Source organism: Siphateles boraxobius, unplaced genomic scaffold, assembly GCF_051911475.1.
Source record: "Siphateles boraxobius isolate OS27281-9 unplaced genomic scaffold, OSU_SipBor_1 31, whole genome shotgun sequence".
Lineage (NCBI taxonomy): Eukaryota > Metazoa > Chordata > Actinopteri > Cypriniformes > Leuciscidae > Siphateles > Siphateles boraxobius.
This window is the reverse complement of record NW_027508931.1, coordinates 11545306-11558504: the sequence shown is the minus strand read 5'-3', so window position 1 is coordinate 11558504 and position 13199 is coordinate 11545306. Positions and strand designations below refer to the sequence as shown.

General features: G+C 40.4%; 1 protein-coding gene across 1 annotated transcript in view; it reads left to right on the top strand.

Moving 5' to 3' along the window:
• Positions 1-13199, top strand: part of otogl (otogelin-like) — a 66370-nt gene that overhangs the window by 15249 nt on the left and 37922 nt on the right. Inside the window, exons 22-24 of the mRNA XM_077194012.1 lie at positions 782-956; positions 1061-1168; positions 9740-9878. Of these exons, the coding sequence (XP_077050127.1) occupies positions 782-956; positions 1061-1168; positions 9740-9878 (422 nt within the window). The remainder of the gene's footprint in view (positions 1-781; positions 957-1060; positions 1169-9739; positions 9879-13199) is intronic.

Genomic DNA, 13199 nt, shown 5'->3' with positions numbered 1-13199 from the left:
ATTGTAAGGCATTGCTCATTTGCTAGATATGGCTGTGATTTGAAATAGTAAGAGTAATAGTAATTTAAATAGTAAATTTTATTTCAATAGTATTCAGGTGGCTGCATTATTAATGTGTGTCCATTTTTTGTTTTTTTGTTTTTAGATTAAACTGGTTGCCTGTTAACCCTAATTCCTTTTGATAATTATTAGTGGTGCAGTCATCACTATTATGGGTTTGAACACACAACTCAAATTGTTAAACTTCGGCACGTAACTCTTTCTTTATTGTTTTAAATGACACCTCACATCATGTGTCTTATAGAGGTGAGTGGAAAGTTGAGTCAGACTAGTGATAAAACAGGTACACATTTTTTTTTTTAAAACACACTGAAACTAGGAGTCATATCTAGAGAACCACCTAGAAACCTCAAACCAATGCATTAAAACAACTTTTGCATGAGCAAGCACCACTTGAGTTCCCTATACAGTTTTGTTTATAGGAATAGTTCACTTCAAAATGGACATTCTGTCATTTACTCATTTACTTAAGTTGTTCTAAACCTGTATGAATTTAATACTTCTGCTAAACACAAAAGAAGATATTTTGAAGAATGTCGGTAACCAAACAGTTGAGGGACTGCATTGACTTCCCTAGTATTTTTTTTCCTACTGTGGAAGTCAATGGGGTACATCAACTGTCTTGTTACCGTCATTCATGAGGGTGAGTAAATGATGACAGAATTTTCAATTTGAAGTGAACTATTCCTTTAACCATTCTCTCTCCATCCATTTTTTTCAGAGCCTGAGAGAGGAGATTGTCCAAATGGTAAAGTCTACTACAGTTGCAGGGGTCAGAGTGGGCGTGGACCTTCAGGTGTGGGCATGGCCTGTGAACTCACCTGTCGAAACCTGATGCTGAACCTGACCTGCCCTCCCATGACCCCATGTGTACCAGGATGTGGATGTCCTGCTGGGTAATCACTTTCTTTTTTGCATTTGGAACAAATGTTTTGAAAAGTATGCATGTCTATTGACACCAGAGCATGTAATATTACACCATCTTCTTTAATTGGTACAGGCAAGTGATTCATAATGGAGACTGCTATTACCCAGAGAACTGCCCCTGTGCATGGCTCGGTCTAGAGTATCTCCCTGGAGAGACAGTGGACACTCCGTGCTACCGCTGGTCAGTGTGTTTGTTTTTTTGTTTTTTTAAGCTTAGCTTCCATAATTCTGTTTCCTGTTAATGGGCGATTCTTCAGTTAGTGGAACTTTTCTATTCCCTAGCATGATTTTAAAGAAAGGGGAAATGTATTAGGACAGATTGTAAGAACTTTCAACATTTTTTATTATGTCTCCTATACCTGATAATTCTTTCCTAATTAAAAGTGTAGAAAAGTTACATTTGAGAGAAGTATTTGTTTTGGGCTTGTCCTCTACCCAGACCTGTTAACCGTTGCCAGAGCGCCGGCGCACTGAAGCGTTTTTTTGTTTAAATAGTTCAAAGTTACTATCAGATTTAAAGTTATTACCTTGACAAACTATACATCATTAAAAAGATAAAAGACTCAAGTTTCAGTATTTGACCACTATTGTATTCTAAGGAACTTATAGTGACAGTTGTCTTAATTTGTGTCAGGAGTTATGTAATCCAAAAAATGAGTCAATACCTTTAATATGAATTATGAGGGTCAGCCGCTCTCTTTCAGAAAAAAACTCCTGTCCTGTGAGGTCGTCATGACAGCCCTTGACAAAACAACGTCTCTCAGGGCTTTTAGCTCAAAAATGTGCAGATTTGGAGAAATATTGATAGATTCTCATAGGTTTACTTCAGATTTATATAGACAGGAAAAATATTTTTTTAATTTATACCCAAATGGGCCGTTGTAATCATTATGAGCGCTGGATACTCTGATGTACTGTGTTTTCAATCCATACTGGCAGCCTGAGGGCGCCGTGTGCACATGCAGTCCATATATGGAACACATGAAGAAGTGCCATAATCATGTGACATTCCAGGAAGTCCCGAAACAAACAAAGCTTCCAGAGATCGCTGTAACATGCAGATAAAGAAGTTTTGAAGACAATAAACATGATTGCAATGATATTTGATTTACCAGTGTTCTTCGAGCCATGTCAGGTATTTTCATAATAATAGATTATATTTATAATGTAATGCTAATCGATATAGACTTTATCATTTTGCAGAATACTATAAAATAATATATTTTCTGTCCGATTTTTTTATCTGAAGCCAAATCAGATCACAGAAGGTTATTTAAAACACTCGACTTGTGTTATAAAGTAAGTTTGGAGAAAAAACATGGTTTTAATCTCATAAATTGTTGTGTATTGATGGTGTGCTAAGCTAACATGGTAGCTAGCCCTCAGATGCACCTGCCACCTAGCTGTTATTTTTATTATTTTTTCTTAATAGGAATGCTTACTGAAATGTTTCTTTTTTTCAAGAAGGACATTTGATACAGTTTCAAATGTGAAGTGAGAAATTTGAAAAAAGAAATTAAGGATTGAAACAGTGTGAATAGCCAGTCGTTAGTAATTATAATTAGGGCTGGGTACCGAGTTCGGTACTTTTTAGGTACCGACCGAATTGCCTCGATACTACCGAGTACCGAAACATGTCTTGTTTTTCGGTACCAAGTTTCGGTACCTAAGTGGTTAATCTTGTCAACGTCAGTGAAACAATAAACATGCAGCATGATTGGCTGTCGCGGAAAAACACTAGTTTACAGAGGCGTGCCTCTGCCTCGTCGCACGTGAGGCTGTAGTGTGTGTGTGTGTGTGTGTGTGTGTGTAATCGTCCAACCCAGATAGATAGAAAATATGTAGAAATGATCAAAAGTGTACCTATGTACCCGACTCGATGCCATAAGCACACAATGCAATATTTTCTACAAGATAATTGCTGCCAAGACCGGCAACACGGTAAATCTTATAAGGCACTTAAAAGCGCACAGAATACACTCGAGAGTAGAAAGTTTATCCGCCTTCGACTACAAGAACTGGAGCGCGTCACATATAAACCAAAACTCAGCGTATAGGATACTTGCCTCACAGACATGAGAAATAGTTCTATATATGTTCAAAATATGTCAACTTTTAAACGAAACAATTAGAAATAAATAGTTTGATTACCTAATCCATATAGGCACGTGCGCGTTCATTACTGCGGGGATGACGAATCAGCATCGCAAATTCGCAATAATCATCTTTGCAGCCAACACGTTTAGTAAACACTTTTTCATTAATAAACAATTAAAATATCTCCTTGCTATCGTTTCCCGACACATCCATAATCATTAGGCTACTTTTGCCAGTGCTTTGCGCAAGCTTCATGTGTACTGAGCGCGTGACATATATCCAGCACCCCAGTAGCCTATATTTAATTCAATTCACATTTATTTGTATAGCATTTTTCACAATACATATCGTTTCAAAGGAGCTTTACAGAAAATGCATGTGTCTAAATTACAATTTAGAGTGATCTGTTATCAGGGTTGACTTGTGTAATGCATTTCAATAAATTTTCTTTCATTTTCATTGTTAAACAATGCATTAAGTTAAGGCAGAAACAATGAGCTCATTGAAGTAAAGAATACATGTTGTTAAATGATTAGGAAACATAGAAAACTTTAGCATTGGTGCTTTTTTACAGACTCAAAATATGAGTGTAAAAAATAAAAATAAAAATTTTAGGCAATGTTATATGGATAAAATTGGTATCGAAAAAAGTATCGTTCAGGAACCGGTATCGAAGTCAAGGTATCGGTATCGGTATTGAAAATTTTGTTACGATACCCAGGCCTAATTATAATGAAGACAAAAGAAAAACTATTTTTTCATTATGAGAATAATTAATTCAACATTTACAATAAACTGCCAGGTGTCAGCTTCCAAATGAGATCATACTTCTGCTTTTAGTACAAAGGGTTCATGAACTGTATGTTTTTTAGTTTCGGTATGTCATTTCTGGGGATTTTTCAAAAGTGGTGTTGCAGCTTAACAGGTTAAAAGTGTTAAAGGCTGTGTTGCAGGGTTAATTTTTCAACTAATTTTTGCAATTTGCTTGTTTGTAATAAACATTTAAACTGTTATCCATTGTATTTTATGTTGTTGGGTATCACAAAACGGAATATAATACTTAAAAGTAGGTACTATCTTACAGCGGTTTGCAACGATTCTCCTTTCCCCCACAATGTATTGCATTACGTCACCTTGGGGAGAGAATTTACCAAAGCCTGCCTTGAGAGTGACTAGAGAGACGAGTAGTAGACAAGAGTATTCAGATAGCACAGATTATAGATAAATAGATAAATACATAGATATAGATAGGTAGATAGACTAGATATATAGATACAGACAGATATATAGATATACATATAGATAGATAGGCTAATATATGCGGCAACTGCACATCCAATGGCGCGGGCGCCTCTGACGTGCGACCAACTCTACGTTGTCAATCTACCTACTATATATTTCTATCTATTTATCTATCTAGCTGCTTGCTATCTATGCTAACGTTATGCTATCTGGCTGTCTGCCTATCTCTCCCTGTACCGCCCACACAAGCACCTCCCAAACACAGTGAACGACACGCGGTGGCTACGTCTGCAACAATATTTTCACCGGAGGAAGAGATAAACGCTTAGAAACGCCCATATAGCTAGCATGATTCCTTCTATTTCTAGATGACAAAGACAAAGTTTACCAGTACTCCACGACACTATGACAAATGTCACCGGTACTTATCTGAACTAACGTCATGATCACTGCCACTAGATAAAAAGACAGATTTTTCACTCGGTGCTATTCAATGACAGTAAAAAAAAATATGTGTCGTTATTGTGCACTGCTGCTCGTAGCTCCAGTGCTCATTGCTGCGTTGCTAAATGATAGCCACTCACCAGGACACTTCACCAACTATCCACTCATTCTCCTCGGACCATGCATTTAATTGGCTTTGACGGCAATCAGTTCTTGGCAATTCCTCATTTGCCCTCTCACGTCTGGCAGGTTCAAAATTATACGGCTGCGGGCCATCATACATGTTGGCTCTTGCCACCTCTTTCTCACCCCAGTCAGTCGCCATAGTTCTAATACTATGGTTAAGGCTACCTTTCCTCCACTTCTCCCCAACGTGCCGTCATCACCGAATTGCGTAAAAAAAAACGTTAATACCAAAAATGTAAAAAAATGTTTTTTATCACCATTTTTGAGACATTTTAAAAATGATATACATATCTTGAGTGATTTATGTACCCATTAATCGACAGTGGTGGTTAACCTGCAACATGACCTTTAAAATCAGGACAATTCTACGTTGCAATTTTCCTAAGAACCTTACAACCATTTTACATTCTGTTGTAATTCTGGTGTACAAATATGGTACATCTTACTCATGTATTCTGAGTGACTAATAACTCTGTCGTCATTTGGAGTTCACAGAAGCACAGTTACAAACGTAACTAGCGCTCTGTTTCATACCCCCTGACTGCCAGAAGCGGTGCTTAAGCACTAGTGGATGACGCCTAATATCATAGTCATGAGGAATGCCACTCACCTGAAAAATAGTCAAGGTTTTTCCTGAAGAACTACTAATCTGTCAGCTTGAGGGGTAGCAATGTTTTAAATTGTAGAAGCAGACAAAAATACAGGGAGAAGCCCTAGTAGCCTCTGCACATATATCCGACATATAGACTCCTCTAAAAGCAGCCCTAGATGTACTGTAGACAAAGCACATACCTATGCTCACACGTCCAGGAGAAGCCCAATTACAATGAGGAGAAATAATATATTTTTATTTATTGTTATTATTATTATTTCACTTTAATGCTAAAACTATGTAAGACAATTACTTTATACTGTAAATTATTACAATTTTAAATATTGTAATTTTGAACATAAATGATTACTATGGTCACCCTTTATGTCTGTCTGTGAGTTTTGCAAATATTTAACTAATGTGAAGTATTAAAAAGAGCTTGTGACCAAATCTCGTAACTCCATTGCCTCCTCAAACTGTCAGTGAAACCTCATAACACTGTCCCATCTCTATCATGAATGAAGAGCCACGAGCAGTTTGGAGCATCTCTGCTTATTTACAATGCAAGGGTAAATAAAGAACTGGTACTTTAAAGAAGTACAGCATTTTCTTTTCTTAAGTAACACTTTATATATAAAGGGTAATCTTTTGTGTATTTGAGGAGCGGAAAAGAGTGTCCTGTATTTTGTTGTCGTAGTCGAGTCACAGCGCTACATTATAATGTGAGATTTTGGCCAAATGTCAGAAAAAAATAGCTACTGCTACAATAATCTTCATAACCTTTAAAAGGTATTTTAAAAATTTAAATCATACCTTTAAGCTGATGAAAACGTGACATGATAGACTGACTGCCTCAGATGAAGCCGTTCTAATGACGAAAATACACGACATTCACTGGACAAAAACTTAATTTGAGCCCCATTACCTTTAAAACTGGCGGTTTTGGTCATACGGTGTGAGGCGTGCGGGGGGCCCAAAATTTGCTTTTGCCTATGTCACAATACGAGGTAAATCTGGCCCTGCACAGCCCTAGTGGAATGATAAGAAATGACCTCCCAGCAGAGGTATTTCCCCTGTATTCTCCCACCTGTATTAATTTTGGGCTTTCCTGTATGCCATAGTGATCACCTCCACAATCCAATTTGACAATCTCTACTTTGATACACCAGCCTCTTTCCAGGCACCACCATACCAAACAAAAAGCTGATCTGTTAATATAAGGTTAATAGTAGCAGCCACATAGCACTTCAAGCAGTGGTTGCTAGTGTACACAGATCTTTGCGTGGACAGAGGCGAAATCACGTTCCAGGTCAGGGGGAGTGATGGGAGTCCTTCTCGGTAGCAATCGCGTAGTAGCAATACTTGATACTATTCGGTGGTTATTGTTTTTCAGCTGGATCTAACTTTGCTATGCCAACAGGCAAGGATTTTGTGACAGAATTTTTTAATGCCCTTGTGGGGTCTAGTACACCTAAGCAAAGACTGCTCGTACACTTCTTTCTATGGTAGATGCGGATAGTATTTGGGTGAATCAGTATACCCTTGGGATTGGACTACACTGAGCAAGGTGTATGCTCTGCAGTTTCGATGCCAGCCCCCAAAGTTTTCAAGGATTGTCCCTAATGTAATGGGGGATCCTCTGAGGAAATTTGTTCTCTGTTGAAGAAGGAAGCCATATAAAGGGTTCACCCCGAAAGACATGGTTTTTACTCAACAAACTTCCTTGTTCAAAAGTAGGCCAGTGGTTTTCATCATCTAGACTGATTTAAGTCATCTAAACTTGTTCCTGAAAACTCGTCCCTTCCCTCGTTGGAATGACTCTATACTCCAGTACAATGTCTGCCACCCTGTCACATGCCCAAGCACACAGTATTCTATAGCTCCTTGCTCTTTTCGGCTGGGAGCGAGCATGCCATACAGAGTGTTGTTACAACTTTTGGGGATGCTGACTGCTGCCACTCCTGTGATTCCACTTGACTTGCTCCACCTCAGGCCTCTCCAGTGGTGGAACAACAGTTTGCAGCCTGCCAGTCATCGTCATTAGTTGATTGTTGTCTCATACCGTTGTATTCAGACATTGACACAATGGAATCGCTGGGAGTTTCTAATGTCAGGTGAACCCTTCTCGTCGAGAGGTGGTCACAACTGCTGCTTCCCTCTTTGAGTGGGGGGTAACGTGGAATCACAGGGGTATTTGTGGACATTGATCTCCAGTTCATTCACTCAACAGATTCTAACATGGTCTCTTCCTCGATTAGCATCGCAGAGGGCAGTTTACTTTCCGGGGTCGAGTAATCAGGTAGCAGATTCTCTTCCTAGGCATCCCAGGGGAAGCCAAGAGAAAGGCGATCAGATCCGCAACCGAAGCCACAAAGAAAGCCCCTAGGTGGCTTTGGATTGAGAGGGCAGAACTGTGGGCAATTGTTGTTGGGGGCAACTGTGTTGCTGACACAGGCAGGGTCTGATCAACTCCGGCCAGGTCGGCTGGGCGAGTGTGTCTGATGTTGAAAGACCCGAAACACCCAATGACCCCAGGATACATCACTGAGAATGTGTCCCAGCGCATCGGCATGATGTATCTTTTACAAGGGATCTTTTGCACCGTGGAGCCTGAGGCTTCACCCGGATGTGGTGTAGAGATATGGCAGCAGTTCAGCGAGGCAGAAATGGATATTTTTGCAATAAAGGCGACCATTCACTGTCTCTTGTGGTTTAAGAGAACCAAGACATCCAGCCTATTGGGGCAGGGTGCTCTATCTCGCGAGTGTCCAAACTGTCTACCTTAGGCATTCCCTCCTTTTCCACTGTTGTGTAAAACATTACACAGGATATCTGTATGCAACCACAGAGTGTTACTTGTAAAACCCCGGGTGGGATTTTCCTGGGTGGGATTTACCACTTGTACTTGACTTGTCTGTTTGCCACCATTTAAGCCTTTGCAGACAGCTGACTTTAAATGGATATCTTTGAAAATTGCTTTTTGTTGTTGTTGTTGTTGGCCATTGATTCCGCTATATGCATGCTAGTGAGTAACATTCTTTGTCTTTTAGTCAGTTATGCATTGTTGGCTGGCGGATGATTCTGGTGCTGTGCTTCAACCAAATCCATGTTTTATACCTAAAGTTGTGCTTCCTCAGTTTATAAATCAGTCGATCAATTTAGCTGCTTTTCAGTCTGCTTCTCAACCAGTCAGGGCTGAGTATCTATGGCAGATGTCTGTGCAGCTGCTACTTGGGCTTCTCCCTGTATTTTACCCACATCTACAAGTACAACGTTCCAACCCCTGAAGCTGTCAGATTAGCAGTTCTTCAGGAGAAACTTTATATATATATATTTTTTTTGTTGTTAAGGTTGCTCCTGAAGACTGTTATTAGGAGTCATTTTGATTGACAGCGTCACAACCCACTAGTGACCGTGTTTACTCCTGTCCTTTCAACCATTGGATAGGATTTTAAAAACGGCTGTTGTAGGCAAAGAGGAGATGAGAACCTGTTTGTACTGAGGAAGCGCTGTTAAATATAGGTGAAAAACTACGCCGCAAAAAGAATAAATAAAATGCTTTCTTAAAAAGGCAAAGGAACGCATGCACGTTTTCTTAATATGATAATTAAAAACCAACAGACTGATGAAAATGCGGGACATTTTCTCAATATGCGACGTGCGGGACAAGGGGTGGAAATGCTGTGCGGTACAACGCAAAGCGGGACAGGTGGTCACCCTAGTAACTAGTGATATTATATTTCTGAATAAACATGTGACACTGAAGACTGTCACATAGTAATGATGCTGAAAGTTCAGCTTTGCCATCACAGGAATAAATTACTTAGAAATATATTCTAATAGAAAGATTTTTTTATTTAATAATGTATCACAATATCACTGTTTTTACTGTATGTTAATCAAATAAATGCAGTCTTGATGAGCATAAGTGACTTAAAAAAAAATGACAGACACTAAACTATTGTATATAATATTTTCTAAATGACGTCGTCACAAGTCATTAATTAACGCCATCACACATTACAAAATCAACTTGAAGGTTGATGAAGGCCATGATCAGAACATGTGATAAATATTTCAAAACAGATGAAATATAGTTAAAAGAATAGTATTTTTCAATAATTGCAGAATTACCTGTGTATGTTTTATGTTTTAAGTAATGTTTAATTTGGTCTCTCTCTCTCTCTCCAGTGTTTGTCATCGCGGGTTCTTTAACTGCACATATTCACCATGTCCAGCAGTATGTACCATTTACAGTGACCGTCATTACCACACTTTTGATGGCCTGGAGTATGATTACGTCAGTGACTGCCAGGTCTACCTGGTCAAGGTACTTCCTGAGTGTGTGTTTGGGACTTTGGGCACACAAGCCAAAAGTAAAATATTTTTTAGTGATAGACATTTAAAACAGCTGACATTTGTCCTTTTTGAGATTCATAGCCATTGGCTAATAACCATGGGCAATTCTTTTGTGAATTATTAGTAAAGTAAATATAATAAGTAAATATTGTCTGAAAGAAGCATTCATTTAATTTCAGAAATGTTATGCATACAATGGAAGTAAAATAATGCCAAATGCCAAATGTTTTTGAAACAAAATAGCCTGTTGAATTGCACTACTTGAAAATAGGCATAACATTAACCATGCTTGGATTTTAATGCATTGTATTTTTAGGGCTTGCATTTTTATGGGCTGAAATTCAAAATGGTTGAATATTTAAGCTGTGGCTATTTTAATTCAAAACATTTCAAACACATTTTCATTATTAAAATTTAAATAATCCATTTTCACCTTTCACATTTCACTTCCGAAATATTAAAACTGTTTAAAAATACAACCTATAATATTCAACAGGCAATTTTCGGTCAATTTTATTTCGCTTCGCAAATTCGCTTGCACAAATTCAATGGTTCAAATTCAACAGTAAATTCAACATTGTTAGTTTAACTGTAAGTCGCTTTGGATAAAAGCGTCTGCTTAATGACTAAATGTATATTTAAAATTGGCTTGACATTGAACATTCGTACATTTAGGGACCATCTCTAAAGTTGCATACAACATTGGTATGCACGTTTCTAACTTCAATAGCAAACTTCAATTTATTTAAATAATATCAAAAATCTAAAAGGTGCGCATTATGTCCGAGACCTACATGAACACTTTACAGTTGGTTTTGTGACTAAGTCGTTCACTACAAATGCTATTGAAGTTAGAAACGGGTATACCAATGTCGTATGTAACTTTAGAGACTTTTCCTAAACGTGCGAATGTTTGACCAACATGTGAGATACGTTCTCTTTCTAACATTCGTTCGGTATCTCACTATGGGATATAGACAATTCCCGTATTGCCGATATGCTGACGAAGCAGACTGAAGAAGAGGGGATATAAAGTATACTGAATCATTGTCCCAGTCGGTTAGAAACAGGATAATATGGGGACAGGTGCCCCCTTTATTAAAACAATCTCATACCCCCTGACTACTTACTCCCAGAACTGAGTGTGCCAGAGAGGGTTCCGTAACATCCAGTCTATAAAAACGAATAAATGTGTGCGGAGAGGACCAGCTGGCCGCCGAGCAAATTTCTTGAATAGAAATCCCCTTAAATAGAGCCCAGGGTGTAGACATCCCCCTAGTAGAATGCGCTCTTAGTCCTAATGGGGGCTCTATATTCATGCTTTTGTAACATAACACGATAGCCTCCACCACCCAGTGGGAAAGGCGTTGATGGGAGATAGGTCTTCCCTTGTAAGAGTCCGCCCATGAGACAAATAACTGGTTGCTCTTACGCAATGTGTGGGTTCTCTGTACATAACTGTACAGCGTTCGAACCGGACATAAACAGTGTAACCTCTCCTCTTCTGGAGAAGAAAAAGGAGGAGGATGAAAAGCTGGCATATCCACTGCTCTTACGGCATCCGCATGCTCATATACTTTGGGGCACGAACGCCGGGTTAGTTCTAAAATTAGCTCTTTGACCACCCGGAGCGAACTAATACATGAAGGGTGAACTGATAACGCCTGTAGTTCACTCACCCTCTTTGCTGTTGTAAGAGCAAGTAACAGAGCCGTTTTTAAAGCGAGCAACTTTAAGGCGATGCTATCAATGGGCTCAAACGGGGCTTTTGAGAGCGCGCACAAGACCACAGACAAATCCCATGGCGGGACCAGCGTCTTTGATACTGGGTGTAGCCTACGTGCACCTCTCATACAACGACAGACTAGAGGGTGTTGGCCAATGGTACCCGAATCAATACCCACATGACATGCCGATATAGCGGACAGATAAACCTTCACCGTGGAAAAAGCTCTGCCTTTATCCAGGAGGTCTTGAAGAAAACACAGCACATCCGAAACAGAGCACAAGAACGGAACAATGTTCTTATCTGCGCACCATTCCTCAAAAACTCTCCATTTGAGGTTATATAAAGAACGAGTCGAGGCCGCCCTCGCGTTCTGAATCGTCTCAATAACTTTTGGAGGTAGTCCGGCTACACTCAGATTCAACCTCTCACGGGCCAGGCCCAGAGAGCTAACTTCTGAGGGGAGGGATGGAATATTTCTCCCCGTGCTTGTGAGAGGAGATCCCTGCGCGCTGGTAACTGCCAAGGCTGGTCGTATAGCAGTTGCGCAATCTCCGCAACCCACAGTCTCCCCGGCCAGTACGGCGCGATCAGAATCATTACATGTCTGCGCTCCCGAACCCTCCGTAGTGTCGGCTCGATCAAGCTCAACGGAGGGAACGCGTACAGTAACACGTCTGGTCACTCGTGGGCTAGAGCATCCACACCCAATGGTGCATCTTCGCCGACCAGAGAGAAGAACAGGGGACATTGTGCGTCCTCGCACGATGCGTAGAGATCTACAGCAGCCTGGCCGAATCTCTGCCACAACATGAGGATCACCTGGGGGGGATTCCCTCTGGACAATAGATCCGCTCCCCTGTTCATTATCCCCGGGACATGTGTTGCACGTGTTCCTGTTGGAAGTTCCTGTTGCTCCAGATAATCAGTTTCTTCGCTACCATGTGAAGCGTCTGAGAACGCACTCCTCCCTGCCGATTTATGTAGGCTATCACCGTTGTATTGTCTGTCCTGACCAATACGTGATGATCCTTTAGAAAATGCATGGAATGTCTCATAGCTAGAAACACTGGCAGTAGCTCTAGAAAATGTATGTGCTTCTCTCTAAGTGCGGGAGACCAAACTCCTCTCACTGTCCTGCCCTCGAGCACTGCGCCCCAGCCTGTGAGAGATGCATCTGTCGTCACCACTTTTCTCAGTACGATCGGGCCCAGAGGGCATCCTGTCCTGAGAAAAGACGGGGCTCTCCAATGACAGAGAGCGCTCCTGCATTCTGGAGAGACGCGCACTCTGCGGCTGAGGCGGCTCTCGGAGCGAATGCCCTATGACGCTGTCCAGTTCTGAAAATCTCTCATTCGTAACAGCCCCAGGGGAACCACGGACACAGTTCAGGCCATCACTCCTAGTAGCCGAAGACACATCCTGAAAGAGACTGATCTTCCTCGTTGGAAAAGAGAGAGGCAGCTGTGAAAAGTCTTGATGCGATCCTCTGATAGGAACGCTCGAAACGTCACAGAATTCAACCTGAGACCCAAGTAGACTATTTCCAGAGACGGAGATAGACAA